The sequence below is a fragment of the Gymnogyps californianus genome, chromosome 18 (assembly GCF_018139145.2).
Source record: "Gymnogyps californianus isolate 813 chromosome 18, ASM1813914v2, whole genome shotgun sequence".
Classification (NCBI taxonomy): domain Eukaryota; kingdom Metazoa; phylum Chordata; class Aves; order Accipitriformes; family Cathartidae; genus Gymnogyps; species Gymnogyps californianus.
Window position 1 is genome coordinate 2,156,322 of NC_059488.1, and position 17,328 is coordinate 2,173,649.

Sequence of the window (17,328 nt, forward strand, 5' to 3'; positions counted from 1 at the left end):
CCCACAACCGGCGCCTTCCCTCACAGCTCAGCCCCACAACCGGCGCCTTCCCTCACAGCTCAGCCCCACAACCGGAGCCTTCCCTCACAGCCCGGCCCCCCACAACCTGCCCCGTCCCTCAGGGCCCGCCCCGTCCCCACAGCGCGGCCGGGCCGGGGCGGGAGGAGGCGGGGCGGGGCGGAGCCGGCCCGCCGGGGCAGGGACGTCGCGGCCCGGCGCGGCGCGGTGCGGCGCGGCGTGGGGCGGCAGGTAGCGCTGCCGGCGGAGCGGGCCGGGCTGGGCCGGGCCGGGCCGGTCGTGGACGGCACGGCGCGGCCATGGGGAAGGTGCAGCTGTTCGAGATCCGCCTGGGCGAGAGCCGCGTCGTCTACGGCCCCGGCGAGCCGCTGGCCGGCACCGTCACCGTGCGCCTCTCGGGCTCGCTGCAGTACCGAGGTGAGCCCGCGGCCTGCCCGCCGCCTCCCGGGCTGGGGGTGCTCCCTGCCCGCCTCCCCCGGGCGGCGGGGCCGGGGTGGGCCGGGCCGGGTCCCCGCCGCGGTGGTAGCGTGCCCGCAGCCCGCGGGGCCCAAGGGCGGTGCGGGTGCCCCGGGGGCCGTGGAGGGCGCGGGCTCCCGTCGCCCGTGGGGCCACGTGGGGCCGGGGCCGTGGCGGGGGGGGGCGCGGGGAGCAGCCGGATCCAACCCCCACCCCTCGGCGCTGGGGACCGGGTGCTTCGGGGCTTGCATCTCGCTTCTCGCCCTCCTGCGATGAGGGGGTCCGGGGAGGCGAGCGGCGGGGCTGATAGGAGCAACCTGCTGAATTATTGCCTCCTCTGCTTCCTCTTACTTTTTCCTCCCATCCCATAAAAAAACCAAATAAACCACCCCCCCACCCCAAAATAAAACCAACCCCAAAAAACCAGCACGGGCTTGTTTCACAGGAGCCTCTGAAGCTGGCAGGTGCCCAGGGCGGTGGCACCGGGAGGTGGCCGGAGAAACCTGGCCTCTGCATCCAGCCTTCCCGGAGCCCTGTGGCCTCCCTGGGCTGCCGGCATCGCCGTGGCAGCGGCCCCTGAACACTCGACCCTTGTGCTCCTGGGTCTGACGGAGCGCCGAAATGCGTATTTTTTTATGGCAGGGCGATGGGAGGAGGCCAGGAGGAGATAGGCGATGTGATGTCCCGGCTGGAGGCTGCTCCTGCCCCAGCAGGACGGGTGCCCTCCCGTTTGCAAGCACGGTCTGCGGCGAGCAACCGTTTCGTAACATCTTGAATAAACTTGACTGTTTTGAGTTGTGGAAGTACCAGTTTGGGAGAGGTCCAGGCTGAGTACATGGTCCTGCGTGTGCCAGGGGAGAGAGTGCCCACCGGTGGGGCAGGCAGCAGTGGTCTCCACTGTGTTTGTGGTGCAGGAGGTATCAGGGGTACCTGGGTGGTTGTTACTCCAAGTGAGACCCAGGCCCTGTTGGTGGCTGGTGCAGTCCGTCAGGGCGGAGGGACGGGGATGGACTGGCGGGGAGGCGAGCTGCTCGGTTCAGATCTTCCAAACTGGGAATCTGCTCCCCCACCCTAGAGGAGTCATTTGCATTTACAAGTTAGTTTTGTGCTCAGTGCCACGGAAATGCAAACTGATTTGCTGTTTTCCCTGAGGTTGTCTTGCTTGCTTCTCCTATGTGCACGCTTCTTCCTTTATAACAAATTATTGGGGGGAAAAAAAGACCAAAGAATGTAAAATGCAAAGTCTCTTGAACAGAGACGTCAGCCTGGATGATGGTGTCTCTGCTTGACTATGTCTTGCTTTTGTGAGCACCTCTCCCAGTTGTCTGCAATAGCTTTTTGGGAGCTTCCTGAGGAAAAAAGTATCTAGGACAAGTGTAGACTTGTAGCCTGTTTAACTCCTGTCAGAGCAAAACAGTTGCACATCCAGTGTTTATCTCCTTGGAGAGTACTCCAGATGTACTTCCAGCAAAGATGGTCCTAACGAAGTGTGGCTGACTTCCATCCTCAGCCCATCCTGTTGACTTCCACCCCTGTTCCTGAAGGTGCCTCTTGGGCGAGACGAGAGCGTTTGGCCTCAGAGGGCTCGGTTGTGCTGGCCCCTTGCGCTGCCAGCTGGCCACGGTTATACCTTGCTGTTGCCTCTACAACTCCCATCTTGGAGAGGAACTGCCAGGTTCTCCTCTACACCAGATCTTCTTTGCTTCCCGGTGTGCTGCAGCTGGTTGTTGTGGGGAAGGAGGAAGGTGTCTCTTTGTTCTAGACCTTCTTTCTGCTTCCTTATTGCTTTGACTCTGTGAAACTTTGGGGTCCGGCATAGGTATTGGTCCTGAAGCTGGGAAGGGGTTTTGCTGTTGGATCTGGTGTTTGATGCTAGTGCAGGGATTTTGGTAAGAAGCTGGGGCAGCTGAGCAGGGCTCTAGGAAAGCTGGCAGAAGCATTGAGCCAAAATCTGAGGTGTGCTGTGTGTGGCTGTTCCTTCTGCTTCTCTGCAGAGGTGACCTGAGCAGCTGTTTTGGGCTGAGGTCCCTGCACGTTGGCTTCACCAGCCGGGGCGGAAACTTTCCGTAACTGGTGTCTGAACCTGCCCAAGTAAGTCACGTTGGGCTGTGACACCAACAGTGTCACCTTGCAGAGCGCAAGGTGACTCTTTGCTGTATGTCCTCCCTGCTGCTCTGTATCTTATGGTCTCTGGTGTTTAAACCCTCCACATTGGGGCCGGGGATCTCTCGGATGGGCACCCTCTCCTTCCTTCCGGCTGAAGGAAATGTCTCACCCTCAGAGGAGGAGGCGGCTCACGTAGCCGCTGAAACACCCTTCTTGGTGTGACAGCAGGCAACTACCTGCTGGAAAGAGGTCTTAAAGGGACAGGCTCCTCAGCAGATGGATCAGACAACGTCTGACATGCTGTGGCTTTCTGCTGGGGTGTGGGGAGAGGTGGGTGGCATCAACTTGTCTTCTATAGTATATACCCCTACACCTTCTGTGACCAGCTATGACTTTTCAGACTAGTAAACAGCTTCCAAGAGAAGACACAAAGTCCTTGCCCGTTGCAGGTCTGGCCCACGGCACCGAGGCTTTGTGCTTTCCATTTCCTGAGCTGGACCAGTCTGGTGCGGTGGCTTCTCTCAGTGTTGTGGTTTTTGAGTGCAAACAAGCCTGTAGATGACTACTTCACATGGTAACTCATTTTATGGCTCTTGAAAATTGCACCTTCTGAAAGGTGGACAATACAAACAAACAAAGCTTGTTCTGCCTTGCTAAACATACTAGAAATCTTGGGTCATAGGAAAGTGTAACTGGAGACACACCTTTTGGGATCATAAATGCTCCCACCTACGCTGGCTTCCGTGCCAGCCCTGCTGACTAGCAGTAAAGGCTGTTCAGTAGCACATCTTCTTCAGCTGACCCTGCGACAGCGTCACAAATGATGACTGGCCTTTGGTGACCCACGCACACCTTCTGGGGAGGCACACTTCTCCTCGTGGCTGTGCCAGGGTGAAGGTCCTTCCCCGAAAACTTCTGAGCCTCGGGGGAGAGCACTAGTGGGAATGCAGAATTCCTAATCATTGTGCCTGGCTTGCTGGGTAAATCATCAAACACGGGTGTACAAAGAATAATTAATCTTAACAGGAAGCTGGCGCTGGGACAGCTGGAGATGGAGTTAATTTGGAGGGAGGGAGGAGGGAAATAAGTTTGTTCAGAGCAGGGCAGGCAGCCCCGGTCGCTGGCAGGAGCGTGCTGGAACAAAGGCTTGCGCTGCTCGGGGTTGCTGCAGCACTTTCCTCTCAACTCTGCGGCTTCCAGGGGCCATGCAGATTATTTCAGTCCTGCTGTCTGCCATTCAGCGAGGCTTCTTGCGGGCAGAAGTGTAATGTTAAAATAACAGCCCTCTCTCCCAGGTCACTAAGAGTAAAGAAACTGCAAGTGCTTTCCGGAGCAGATTTCAGCACTTTGCTATACTCTATTATTTAGCTGTCCAGGTTTATGCAGTGATGACTTGACTTTAAAATCACTCCCTTGAACTACAAAGCTCCAGACACAAGTACCTATGTCTGTTCATGCTCTAGAAGTACCCTGATACATAATTCCCATTTCTGCAGAGCAGAGAGCCTGTGAATCATAATTTCCTTCACTAATCTTAAATGTAGTAAATATTCTCACTTCTCATATGGAGAACTGAGAAAGCTGGTGGTTTCTCAGGGATTGAGAAACCCTTTGGGAAGAAAGGGGTTGAAAAGCAGGTCACTTGAATCCTAAGTCATGTGTCCAAACTAAAAGATGACTTCGGTTTCCCTAGAAGGGCAGTAGGAAGAAGTTTGGGTTTGGCTAACATGTAAGGTGGTTCTGATGCGCATGTAACCTGTGCCCTTCCGGAGGGGAAGAGGTGACACCAAAGGACTCTGTTGGCCACGATCCTCTCTGCCGCTTGACCTCTGATACAGAGGAAAACATTGTTCCTGCAGAAAGGCTGTGCCTTGGGCGGCTTGGGAAACTGATGGTGAAAGGATGGATTCAGTACCTGGTTATGAGTCTGAAGCTTTCTCTATCCTGAGTCAGAAGTTTGTCTTCTGTAAAGGTGGATTTGAAATTTCTGTGCTTGGCAGCATAGGTCACCTATAAATCATTGGGGTGGGAGGGACCCCACGGCTGGTCTCTGCTTCGGGGTGCAGCGTGGCAAGGGAGCGTGGTGCCTGCAGCGCAGAGCTGAGCAAGGGCCTGGTGGGTTTGGAAGGCAGGAGTGGATCCAAAGCTGTCGCAATCCCCGGCGATACCGGCAGTGCCCGGTGAGGTCCCCGAGCCGTCTGGCATCCGCCAGCAGTGGTGGGTGCCAGAACGAGGCGAGGCTGGCACTGATGCGCAGGAATGCTCGTATATCGTTCTGCAGCATCGCTTCGGCAGGCTGGATGGCTCCTGCTATAGGGAAAGTGGATTAACTTTCTTTTCTCATTGTCTGGAGTGAGACAGCAGGGAGCTGTGTGGCCAAGTCCGTCTGAGGCTGTGGAACAAAAGAGGGGTTTTTGCTCTCCTGGCTGGCTTCCTGCTAGAGCTCCAGCTCCTCTGGAGTCAATAACTAATCACGAGATTGTTTTGTGTCTCTTGTCGTTGCAGTGTGGGCCTCTCTCCACTGCTCCCCCGCCCGCGCGCCACTTGTGCTCATCTGAAAAACTCTGCTGCTTTCCTTGGTGAGGAGCCATGCTGTGACCTCCCATGTCTTGTTTAACAAAATGGGAGAACAAGTGGAGCGGAGTTCTGTCTGTCTGATTTGCTTCCAAGTGTGAGAAATGGGGTGTGAGTGCTTATTCCTTCCCTGGAGCAGCACAGAGCTGGCAGAGATATAGCTTGTCTTTCAGGGCTGGAGTTAGGTAGGCAGCAGGGAGGCTCCCTGGCTGGGAGGAAGAAGTCTGTGGCTTTCCATCCCTCTCCTCTGGAGGCAGCTCCCCATCCCTGGGTTGGGTGAGGAGGAGCAGCCGGGGAGGGTGATGGCTCAGGCCAGCCCCTCTGCCAAGGGAGGTGCGGGTGCATGGATGGGCGTGCTCTGCTTGTAGCATGTTGTGGAATACCTTTTGCTGAAAGTTATCCTCGGGGAAGAGGAAGAAGTACGTCTGTAGAAGACACATAGCTGTCCCTTGACTTGGTGAAGTCTTGCTAGAGGCTCTCACAGCCAGGAAGAGTAGGATGGACAAGCAGACCATCCTCTGCCGTCTGGAGAAGGGGATGCTTGGGCTCTTCCAAGACAAGAAGGGCAATGGGGTGGCTGGGTTGTGCTGTGAGGCTGCTGCAGACCTGACCTGTGCAAAAGCATAGAGAAAGGTGCTCTTCCAGGCATTGGGGCAGGTCTTTCCTCCTCCTGCTCAGGGCAGCTGCTTCTGAAACGACCTGGCAAGGATGCCAGGGGCTGGGTTTTGGTTTGGTGCCTGTTTTCTTGAGGGCTGATTGCCGAGATATCCAACGTACAGCCTTTAGGCTACTGTTGTGACCTCTGAAGTCTGGCAACAGGGATTGCTGTGGAAGTTAATTACCTCTTTGTGCTGCTCTTAAAATCTGTCACTCTTGAAATCTCTCGTGTGGAAGTGCAAACTGCTTAGGAGAGGAGAAAATGAGCAAAGGACCAGACTGCTGCCAGTCAGTGGATTTTTGCCTTGTGCACAGTTGTGCTTGCATGTGCTCCAAGTCCCTGGGTCGTGTCCAGGATCTGAAACAGGAGGTGAAGTTGCTTCAGACCACAAAGATGTGCAGGCTTCTGTCTCCTTGTGATGGCTTTTAAACAGCAACTCCACATCCCCCAACTCTAATTGATGGCCAATTGAAACTAGCTGATGGGGTGCTAGTGTCAAGAGTGAGCTGGGTGTTTTGCTGTGAATAAGCTTGTGGGTAGAGGCCTTTCACCAGAAAGTGTGTAGCTGTGGCTGGGTACCGTTTGTCCAACATCAGGTACTGTGTTCAGAGAGGTGGTCAGTGCCATGTAGTTGAATTGAATGGCTTGAGCAAGCTCCCACAGGCATATTGGGACCTTGAGATGCTGGATGATGGCGGCGGAGAGGATATGAGGATGTCCTGAGGTAAGGATGGACGCTGCTTTGACCCTCTTGACAAGATGAGGGTGGCAAGCTAGTGCCAGCCTGGAATTATTTGGAGATGTAGTTTAAAAACACCCTGACCTCTGAGCACGTAAATCCTGATTAAAAACCGGAACTTATCAGATATCTGTAGCAAAAAGGCTGTTTCCAAGAAGCATGAATCATTTCTGGAACACTAATGCTTATAACTTCCAATCCTTTGTTCTTGCTGACGGAACCGTGCTCTCGGTTGTTCTGGCTCCAGCAGCTCAGGCCAGAGGTAACAATGCTGCAGCAGCTTGCCGTCCATCCCTCCCAAACACACCCGCCTGAATCCCAAATGATCCCTGCAACAAGACTTGAATAAAACTGGCTCGGAAGGCAACATGTCCAGGAAGGAAAGCTCAATGTGTGGGTATGAGTTGGTGCCTTCTTGATGGGGAGTGTCAGCACAGGACTGAATGTCAGGTCCAGGGGTTTAGCCCTTGGTCCTGAATGCTCCGTTTTCTGTCTGCTTGGATCTCTGCAGGTGTCCAGCCTGACCGTGAGGACTGTCTTACCAACTTGTAGCACTCCTAGCATAGCGGGGATTTGTTATGTATCTGGTGCTCTGGTAATAACAAGAACATAAGTCGTCTTTCCAAACTGATGATCTTGCTATAAATAGAGAATCCAGCTGCTTGCATTGAATGGCATCAAAGAAAATCGTAGGAGCAGCTCTTATGCAGAATGAAGTGGATTCTGGCTGCTTTCTCTGAAGATGCTGGGGCAGGGGGATTTCTTGACAACCGAGATGTGCAAAAGCAATGCTTGAGAGCTCGGTGTGGCGTGTGAAATCTTCAGCAGGAAGCAGGTGAGGCGAGGCGGCTGGGATCTCCCGTCGCACCGTCCCACGCTGTGCCTTCCTGCCTCCCCGCCGGAGAATCTGCCTGCGCTGGTACCCGGGCGAAACAAGGAGTCACTGAACGCAGGGTTGCTTTACTGCTTATAAATAAGGCTCTTCAGGAGAAGGTACTTGAAACCTCCCCTGCTAGGAGGAGGTAAGCTGGCTCCGGGCTCGTGCTTGGGAGCTGCAGCAGCGCTGAATCATTTGGAGGTGTCTCAGCAAATTCTAGCTGCTGACTTGCGAGTTCAGCGCCTGGAGCGGAGTGGCAGGGCGGACGGGCCGTAGTGCAGCTACGCGCAGTTGCTTGTCCCCCGTGCTCTTGTCTCCTCTCCTTGTATGCGGGCTCCAACCCCTCACACCGAAACTGTTGTTTCCAGGATGGCTGAGCAGTCCTGAACTTGCTGCTTTAGTCCTTCTCAGTGCCTTGGAGGCAGAGGCTCACTCAGGATGGCTGGTTATGGCAGTGTTGTCTGTGCTGAATCCTTTCAGCCCCAGGTGCATGTGGTGGGGGGTGTCCAGCCTGTAACAGGCCTTTTCCTGGCCGACTGGGTGCTGCGCTGACTTTGCGAGTGCTCCTCTCTGAGGATGGGGAGCAAGTGTTGGGGAGTTCATGCCCAGGAGCATCCCTTGAGCCCCAGGAGGGGATGGAGGAGCATCACCTCCTCTCCTGAGCATCTCCATTGCATCTGCAGGGCTGGCCATTGCCGAGAAGACTGGGAGAGCTGTGTCAGGCTGTGTTGCGGGTGGCAGTGAGGATCTGCCAAAACGAGCATCAGCCAAGAGGACTTGTTCTAGCCTTAACTCCTAGACAAGTGTATCTGAGAGTCTCAGAAGAAAATGAGCGTGACTCGGTCCCGCAGCAGAGTCTGGCCCACAGGAGCCCTTGTGCTCCCGCATTACAGTAAGCCTGTTAAGCATGAATTTCCGGAACTCTTTGAAGCCTTTATTTAGAAAGAGCCTGAAAAGGGAGTAGGCTCTGGTGAATCAACCTCTTTGTGGTAAGTAGAGAAACCTGATCAGTCGGCTGTTTATCTGCCTGCAGTGGCTTTTGCACCCAGTGCGGAGGGGTGATGCTGCTGCGGCAGGGACAGAGGTGCTGTCTGGGGGGGAAGAGCTTGTTCAACCTGCTCCGGGGTGTGGGAAGAACAGAGCAGAGCTGGTGGTGGTCGCAAACAGAGGTGTGTTCCCAGGACATCAGAGAGCTCAGCCTCCCTGGCTGCTCCTTGCGTCGGGTGAATCGCTGGCTTGTTCTGCCAGTGAGGTGGGAGAAGGTGCCTGGCTTTGCACTTGCTGGGAAAGAACAATCGAGTTTGTTAATGAGTTTAAAGGGGCAGTTTGTTACAGCGTGGACCTGTCTGGTCTTAAAGCACCCAGCAAATGCCTCCTGGGACCTGCAGTGCTGTGTGGTAAACTGTGGTGGGGTTTCTTGCCCAGTTCTTCCTTTTTTAGACAGCCAAGTCAAGTGTACTGGAATATCTTAACTGCTTTGGCCTAAAGTAGTGCTAACTGCTGGGTGGAAACCTATTTCAGTTTGGGCAAGCTATAAAAAAAGAGGTTCCTCTCTTCTGTTTCAGTGCTGCTCAGCCTGAGGAAGGGTGGCTGTGGTGCCTGGCTGGCTGAAGTGTTGAGTGCCGGCAGGTCCTGGCATCTATCAGCATTCCTGTGAGCCGGGGTGAGCTGCTGGCTCTGCTCCACTTGTCTGGCTGCACGTTGGGCATCTGGGACTTGCATTCCCCTCCTACAGGGCTGTTCTAGGGGCCAAACACTGAAGATTAAGATGCTCTGACTGCTTATGTATGTACAGCCTTGTTTTGCTTTGAAGACCGTAGCTTGCTTAAATTCAGGTCGCCCAGAGCTCACAAAAGCAAGTTGAAGTTGCCTGGGTCCCCTGAGAAGGATGGCAGTAAATTAGGATCTGTCTTGTTCAGGGGATCGTGAGTAAAACTCTCCTGGACCTCACTGAGATCCTAAATACGAGATGTTTCTGTACCAAGCTGGCAGCATCTGCCTCTCAGAGGTGCTGGTGCTGGCAGGCAGCCTGCAGCCCCACAGAGCTGCATGTAACTGCTCTGGGCAGTGGGGAAAGGGTGAGGCGACGAGCTGGGCTGTACCGAGCTGTACCGAGCTCTGTGCAGAAAGGAGAGCAAGGAGGAGGGAGTGCAGGCAGTGACAGAGGTCGTGTTATTTGCTGAGATCTGCTGGGTAACAAGCTGAGCTGCTCTTAGCCAGCGTGTGACCCTTGCTGCAAGCCCTACCTGGAGCTTGGTCCCATCCTAGTAAAAGCCCAGATGGCGCGCTCATGGATGGGGCAAACAGAAGCGAGTCTCAAGCATAGCTCTAGAAGTAGGGCAGGCATGCTAGTCTCCAAACAGGTCAGAGTTTCCCCCTCTGAATTTCTGTCCAGAGAAGTAGAAAGGAAAGAAGTTTCTTGAGATTGAAAGTTGGCTTCACAGACCAGAGCGATTGAAAATCCACATGAAACGCTTCCGCTATCTCCTCCAGCCTTCTGCTCCTCTGCAACCTCTCTGCATTTCCCCTCTGATACTCAGAGGGATGGATATTACGAGAGGAGGCTGTGAATGCTGGCAGTGCGGCTCAGGTGGGTGGCTGGCATGGAGATATTCGTAGTGAGCTGTGAGATCTGCCTCTCTCTGCCAAATACTTAAGTTTCCTGCAGTGCCTCCTGTACTGCTGTCTGATCTGGCTGTTCCCAGCACACAGCGGCGTCTGCATCTCACATCCTGGCTTGGGAGGAAGCGGCCAGTCTCTCAGCATGCTGTGGTGGTGCACGGTCGCTCTCCTTGCACAAGGACCTGAGGGCTGGCATCGCCGACCCCTGCCCTGTGTGTGGCAGCGGGCGTTGCGTGGAGCAGTTCTGCTGGGCCGTGCCACCTGTTTAGGATGGGGCAAGAGTTTGGGCTCCCAAAACTGGTCCGAGGTACAACTTTCGCCTTCCCCGCTTCCTCCGACATCACCATCGAGGGATATTGCCCAGCCTAGGCTGTTCGTGCAGGAAGCCCATGGGTGTGTTGGTTGGTAGCCTGGCTCCGGTGCCTCCAGCGGGGAGGCCGGGGTAGGTGGCACGGTGCGGGCGGCAATAGTTGTGTGGCTGTACACCCCTGCCAGGCCGCGTGCGCAGACTCTGCGCTGCCCGGCTGTTACGATGCAACCACCTCTGCCCTTGTGGGCTCTCAAGGCAGAGTAACTCCATTCCTCCCCACCTTTCTTCCCAGGCTGTTTGGGTGGCACAGCAGTGGGACCTACATCAATTTGAAGCTTAAACACCCTCCCCCCCCCCCCCCCCCCCCCCCCCCCCCCCCCAACTTGTCCTTTTTTTGCAAGAGGCAGTTTTGGAGAAAGGGGATGCTGGGGGAGTCCTTTCTGGAGCATGTTTGGTGAGCAGTGAGGTGGTTGTGGCAGCAGTAGCGCAGTGGGGATCGGGGTGAAGGGCTGGACGGGGTGCAGCCCGTCAGTCGGGCCCTGTGCGCGGATGCTGCGGCGTTTTGTGCCTGTTGCTAAGGAGCTGCGGTTGCCTTTGGCAGCAGGACTGGCAGATCCAAGGCACAGACTTCGTGGCATGCGGCCGTCCCCCTCCCGCAGCCCGTGTGGCCTTGTTTGCCAGTGAGTTTTCCACCCACAGCCCGACGTGTGCAAAGACAGGCTTGTTAAACATGCTCAACTGGGGATTTCATTCCAGATGTTTGAGATGACCCCCTTCCTCCAAGGGCAGCCACTGTGCTGATAAAACACTGTGATGCTATAAATAAACCTGTCAGCTCTACAAGGGAGAAAAGCCTTCGGTTTGAACAGGAGTTTGTTCTAAACAGGAGCCCGAGAGTTTGCTTTCTTCTCTTGGGATGTACGTTGATCCCTGATTTTGGGGACGACCTGGAAAATGTAGGTTTCCCTATTGCTGTCAACCTGATGGAAGAAAATGCTTGCAGAGGGGAGAGGATTGACCTGCCTGGGAGAGGACTCAGAAAAGATTTGCTGCTCCACTCTTCTACAGGCACACACCTGCCCGATCTCCCTTTGGAGACTTCTGCATTTGCTAGAATGAGGATATCCTCTGTGTGTCGATACTACCTGCACGGACGTGCCCCTCCTTGCGCTGGGCTGGGCTCTGGCTAAAATAACTCGTGCGCAGCCAAAATAATGGCTGTGGGTCGCTTTGCCCGTGTAGCCGAGCTGTCCCTCCCGTTGTTGCTACAGGTGGAGTTTTGACAGGCTGCATTGAGGAGCTGGTCCGGCCTTCCTGCAGCGTGGGGCTGCGTTGGGTGGGTTTGGGCTTCCTGCGGGTTGTGTGGGAGACCCAGCTGGGTCCTCCTCCCTCGGCCTGACAGCAGGCAAATACAGCCCTCTTGCTACAGCCAGGGAGAACAGGCACTTCTGGCCCTTAGGATGGGTTTTGCTGAGCTTGGGCTTGCAGGGCTGGCTCTGCTGTCCTGGAAATCAGCTCACTGAAAGGTCAGGGGCGGGAAGGGGGGGACTGTCCCTTCCACTGCTGTGAGTGATTTGGCTGCTCCAGCCTCTTGCAGGGTGCAGAGGGCAAGTGCCAACCTGGGGAAGGAATGACTGAGCAGCAGATCTTGCTCCTGGAGGTTAAATGATGCTAAAGCTTGTGCCACTGCAGAGGGGGCTGCAGGGTGGTCCTTAGCCCCAGCTGGGCTTGTACATGGGAGGAGCATTGCCCACAGGCAGCAGCACAGGGACAAAGATGGGGCAAACTATAGCAACGACCCAGTATTTCACTGGGAGCCTGTCCACAGCCTCCGAGCAGAGAGCTGTGTTGGGTGTGACTTGTGTGATGGGCTGGCAGGCTGCGGGAGGTGGGATGTCCCCCTGGGTCACGGGGAACGGCAGCTGAGTCTTCCGTGTGCTGGAGGCTGCTGCTGGTGTGGGAGATGCTGCTCGACGCGTGTCAGCTCCAGACAAGTCACCTCCCGGGGCCCGACTACGGGATTGGGTTTGAGTTGAGACGGAAAGCATGAACTACTCTTCTAGACAACTCCTCTCCTTCCACATTAGAGGCCAAATCTCCTTCCTGCCCCTGTGCTGGGCTCTTGGGAAGGAAGAAGATAAAAACCTCCCCAGACAATCTTTAACCTTGTGCCAAACCCACCGCTGCCTCCAGCATTCAGTGTAAGCTCTGCTCTTACCTCACTGGCTTGTGAAATGCCTGAGACTATTTGTGTCTCAAGAACTGACAGGATGGACCCAGAAGGATGGGGACAGCTGAGAATTAATTAGGAGCTGTTGGTTTAATTAGTAGTGTCTCAGTACATTCGTGCGTGAGGGCTGGGTGCTGAGGGAGTAGCATATCTTGTGAGCTTCCAGCCTTCCTGCTTAGAGGACATGAGCCCTTTGTGTCTGAGGTTGTACTGGTGCATTTCTGTGTAAAGACCATCAGTACAAAGGCCTCATCCTGCCCCTCTTTGGGGTCTCAGTTTCCTTGGTGTCCACTTTTCATGGAGCTTTTCTAGGAATTACCCAGTCTCTACAAACTGGTTGAGAGTAACTTGCTCTGTCTGTGGGTCTTGCTGTCTCGCAGGCTTTCCATTTTCCCAGCACCATCTGGTCCTGCTTTGCTGGCAGTGTGGGTAACCCCAAACCCATCATCTTCATCCAGATCCAAGGCAGGGGCTTTACAGGGCCAGAAGATCTCAGGGCATACCAAAACTTGTGGTCTTTGTTGAACCCAGAGGTTTCACTCCAAGGTGGAGCTGTGTTGCTGTGTGTTGAGGTGGCCTCCTGCTGCCGCTGCGACAGCCCATCAATCTGTCAAGGGCAGGTCCCCACTGCCATCGGTCGGGGAGTGGTTGGGGCTCAGGGCGATCCATCGCCCCCTTCTCCCGGGGCCGTTTCTGGGCCCTGGGGCATGCAGGGCCAGGGGAGGGGGGAAAGGCGGCTGGTTCCCAGCTCATGGGATGCTCTCGGTCCCTGCAGCTCCGGACGTACAGACAGCAGCTTGAGGGAATCTAATTAAAATGTGGTGATAGCTGCCTGCTGCGGCTCTGATGGAGGGGGATGAGGAAAGGGAGCTCTGGCTTCCCGTGGCTGGTTTCCATGAAATGAAGACTTCTCTGATGCAGATTCGCTCGTCTCCCACAGCGCTTTCTCCCCCTCTGCTCCCCCGTTGTCTGGATCCAGGCGTGCACAAGTTTTCCAAAGGGTGTCTCAGTTCCCAGGTACCCTCTGAGCCCGTTACGAATGCGTGCCCCGGTCCCTTTTGCTGCGTGCAGTCACTGCAGACGCTCAGGGTGGCTTTGCCGTCCGTCTCGTCCCACGCTCGCAGGGCTGGGCACCCCCTTCCCTGTGGCAGGAATGGCTGGAGCCTCTGGGTCCAACAGACGTGGCTGAGCCCGTGTGCTGACTCAAGTGGGCTTCAGCTGGCAAAACCCCAGGGCTGTTTGTAAGTGGCAGTTCAGACCTCAGTCGCCAGCTCTTCAGCCGTCCTTGTGGAGGAAGGGGAATGACGGGGCAGTCCGTTTGTCCTGTGTAAGCCGCTGCCAAATGCAACAGCCGCCACCCCGGACTGTTGTAGCTTTTTCCTGCATCCCCTCCCCACCCCAGAAAACGTAAACCAACCAAGCTGTTGGCATCTCCTTCCCTCGACTGCTGTCTGTTGCCTGTACCTGTTGCAGCGGGTGTGTGACGTAGATGGGACCTGAAGCTGGATGGGGGTCACTTGGGACTGGGGCTGGCCCTGCCGCTAAGTGCGGGGTGGCCGGTGACACTCTGCTTGCTCAGGACATGACTGGATTTTGGAAGTAGGGATGTGCATGTACAGCTTGCTGCTGGCAGGGGAGGGGGATGCGTGTCCTCTGCTTTCCTCTTGCCCGAGGTGCAATGCCAGCTCCCCCGAGGAGGGCAGCTCACTGGGTCACCAGAAAAAGTAATTTGAAGTCTATGGCTGCTCTCCTTAAATCACCTTGGAAGAAGGCAGACGTGCCCAGCTCCTGGCATCTCTATTTTTACTTGTGTGGAGATGGATATGGCTGAGCTGTCTCCTTTTATTTCCAGCGTTTGGCATGTGCTGTAGCGCATTGCTGAAGATGTGTCTGGCTGGATGCGAAGCTGCCCACTTCCCTGAATCTCCGGGGGACTGCAGGGGTGAAGGGCTCTTGTCTTCTGTGTGGCTTTGTAATTCCCTTCTCATGTGCTTGCTGTTCTTTGCCTCCCCCTTCCACTTGCCTTACAGTTTTTTGACTTTTTTTTCTGTATTTATTCAAAGCAGCCTGGGTAAACAGGGAGCAGGAACATGGGAACTGGGGCCACTGGTAGCACTGGATTCCAGAGGCATTTTTAGTGGGTTTCTAATAAGTGGAACTGGCCTGTTCTGATGTAGAAACTTTTCTTATTTGCTCTGTCTGCAGCTTGGCACAGAGATTGCCTGGAAGGGAGGCCTTGGAAAGGCTCAGGCTGCGCGTTTCGCTCCCTGACAGTCAGGCTGACAAGCTTTGCACCTCAGGTGGCTCCAGTTGCAGCAGCTCTGATGGTGCCAGTTTGCCAGACCTGTCCCACCGATGCCGGTTTTATCTTGCAGCTGCCCCCAGCACCACGTGCCTGAGTTGTGCCTGTCAGCTGCCCTGTGTCCCTCCTCCTGCTTGTGGGCAGGAGCCCGTACACGACAGCCATCTTCCTCTGCCCATGGGATGCTCGTAAAGAGGCTGATTTCATGGTTAGCTGCTCCAAAACCTGGTTAGGAATAAGATAAACGGTTTGACCTGTTGAACCAGGCACCTCTGAAACCTCCTGGATAACCTGAGGGGAACGAGAGCCCTGCAGCTGCCAGGCTTTCCTGCTGTGGCTGTGGGGATGAAATGGGAGGACTCCCTGGCTGCCGTGGACCCACTGCCCCCAGCATTGCCCACCCTGTGGGGGCCTGGGGATCTGCTGGCTCCTGCAGGAGCCTGGGGGATGAGCGGGGGTGGGAGATCCCCATATTCAGCCACAGCCCCGCTCCCAGCCGCAGGGCGATGTGTCTGCTCAGAGCTGTCATCCGCCCCATTTCTCCCGCAGCGAGGCAGGGGGAACTCATGTTTCTGGAGTAGGTTTGGAGCTCCGTAACAAATCCTCTGCCACCTGAACTGCTCCGAGGCTTGTCCTTGTCCTACATCTGGTGACTTGGTGTGCCTGGTAACAGTATGCTGGCAGTTTTGGAGAGTGTAGAGGAAAAGAGAGAGTTTCTCCATTGCTGTGAAATTGCCTTCAAGCTTTTTGGCTTGAAATGTTGCTTTCTGCCCCTTCAGTTGCCCTCACACACCTGGAATGGCAGGCCCAGGATGAGTGACAGTCAGGAATGTGGCTGGAGAGGGCTGCCCTTGGTGGGGATACAGGACTGGGATGCCTGAGAGCCCTGGAGCTCTCCCTCCAGGAACTGTCCCTTCTCCCTAGGCACAGGCTTGCTGCAGCCATGCCAGTTTGGGATGTCGGTGGTTAATTGAGAAGCCTTGGAGCTGACAGCTCCTGTGCCTGCGATGGAGAACTGCTAGCTGCAGTGAGACTTTTAGACACAGTCTGACTTTAGCCCTAATGGTGGGTTATAGGGGGGTCCACCATCGCAGCAGAGACCACCAGCCAAGGGTTGGCTCTGAGCGTCAGCCTGCCAGGCTGCAAACCCACTGCCTTTGGTTGCTGAGTCCCTGTCTGCCGTGGGAAGGGAGATGGGCCATAACGTGTATGTGCTTGAACATGCCCACCCACCTGCCTCCCAGGAACAGGAGTGCCTCAGCACCGCAGTACAGCAAGTGGGTTTGAATTAAAGACCGTCATCCCCTTATCTGGGCGTTGCAACAGATGGTGGTGATCTATAAACTTCTGTGGTGAAGGGAGGCTGAGGGGGAGCCTGTTCAGGGGCTGTTGCTCCTGAAGGATGTGAATGTTCTCCAGTTCTTGGTTGGGCTTTTCTCGCTCGCATCTCCCATGTGAAAATGTGGGAGTGGAGCGGTTGAGTCTGGGCTTGATTTGACTTGAGCCATCCAAGTTATCTGGGCTAACTCGGAGTGGGACAGGCTCATCGTGAGCCCAGAGATGTGGCAGTATGTCTGAGGTGGGAGCATGAGAGCTGGTACTCAATGTGTGGGTACGCAGGATGCCACCCTGCTAAAACCGCTCCCTGCGCCTTCTGATGCTGAAACCCCTACGTGGTTTTGGCTCTGCCATCTGGCAAAAGAGAGGATTGGATGTTACCCGGGGGTAGGGGGTTCGGTGTGATGGTTTGCTTCGGGAGGGGACCTGTGTCTGCTCAGACCAGGTGTGCTGTGTGCTGTGGTGCGGGCAGCTCCCATTGTGGGCCACGCTCTCCTGTTCTTCCCCTGCCTTGGAAGTGCCGACGCACGTCACAGACACAAACAAGCAAGCTGATGTGTCAGTCTTGCTGCTGTATTGATGTTTGGTTAATGAGAGTTGGCATCTGGAGCTGCTTATCCTCTGCCCTTGAGTATAAAACAGCACTTTGAGGGCAACAGGCTCTGGTGTTCAAAGTCATGATCAGGCTGTGAAGGTATGGCAGGAGATCTGATGAGGGGAGGCTGTTCTTCGTTGTGGCATTAGAGACTATAAGCCCTGAGGAGTCCATTCCACCTGAATGCATGTAGCAAAGCACCAGTAAGGGGACTGGGGTAAGAACTATGCATTCCCCCTGCAGAGAGGGCTGGATTTGGGTTTCTTTCCACCCTGTCTTGAGTCAGCGTGGCGGACAAGGTCACGCTGGCCAGGCAGGTGCTCTGGAGAGCTGTTTGGGGTGGTTGCAAGCAACATCACTTGCAGCCCTCAGTGTTTGGGTAGGTGGGTGGAGGTGGTGAGATGAGCATGGCTGAGAAGGCTTGTGGAGTGGGGAGGGGGAGAGCTCTTAAGCCAACACAAATTGGCTGCCTGCCTCCCAGGGAGATGCTTCCTGTGAGCCGC

At 55.5% G+C, this 17,328-nt stretch overlaps 1 protein-coding gene across 2 annotated transcripts in view; it reads left to right on the top strand.

Annotated features, from left to right (window-relative positions):
- Positions 1 to 304: 304 nt before the first annotated feature.
- The window catches only part of ARRDC1 (arrestin domain containing 1), a 36,118-nt gene continuing 19,094 nt past the window's right edge, over positions 305 to 17,328 (top strand). For both annotated transcript variants that reach the window (XM_050908020.1, XM_050908022.1), the window contains exon 1: positions 305 to 435. In XM_050908020.1, the coding sequence (XP_050763977.1) occupies positions 318 to 435 (118 nt within the window). In that variant the 5' untranslated portion in view covers positions 305 to 317. The remainder of the gene's footprint in view (positions 436 to 17,328) is intronic.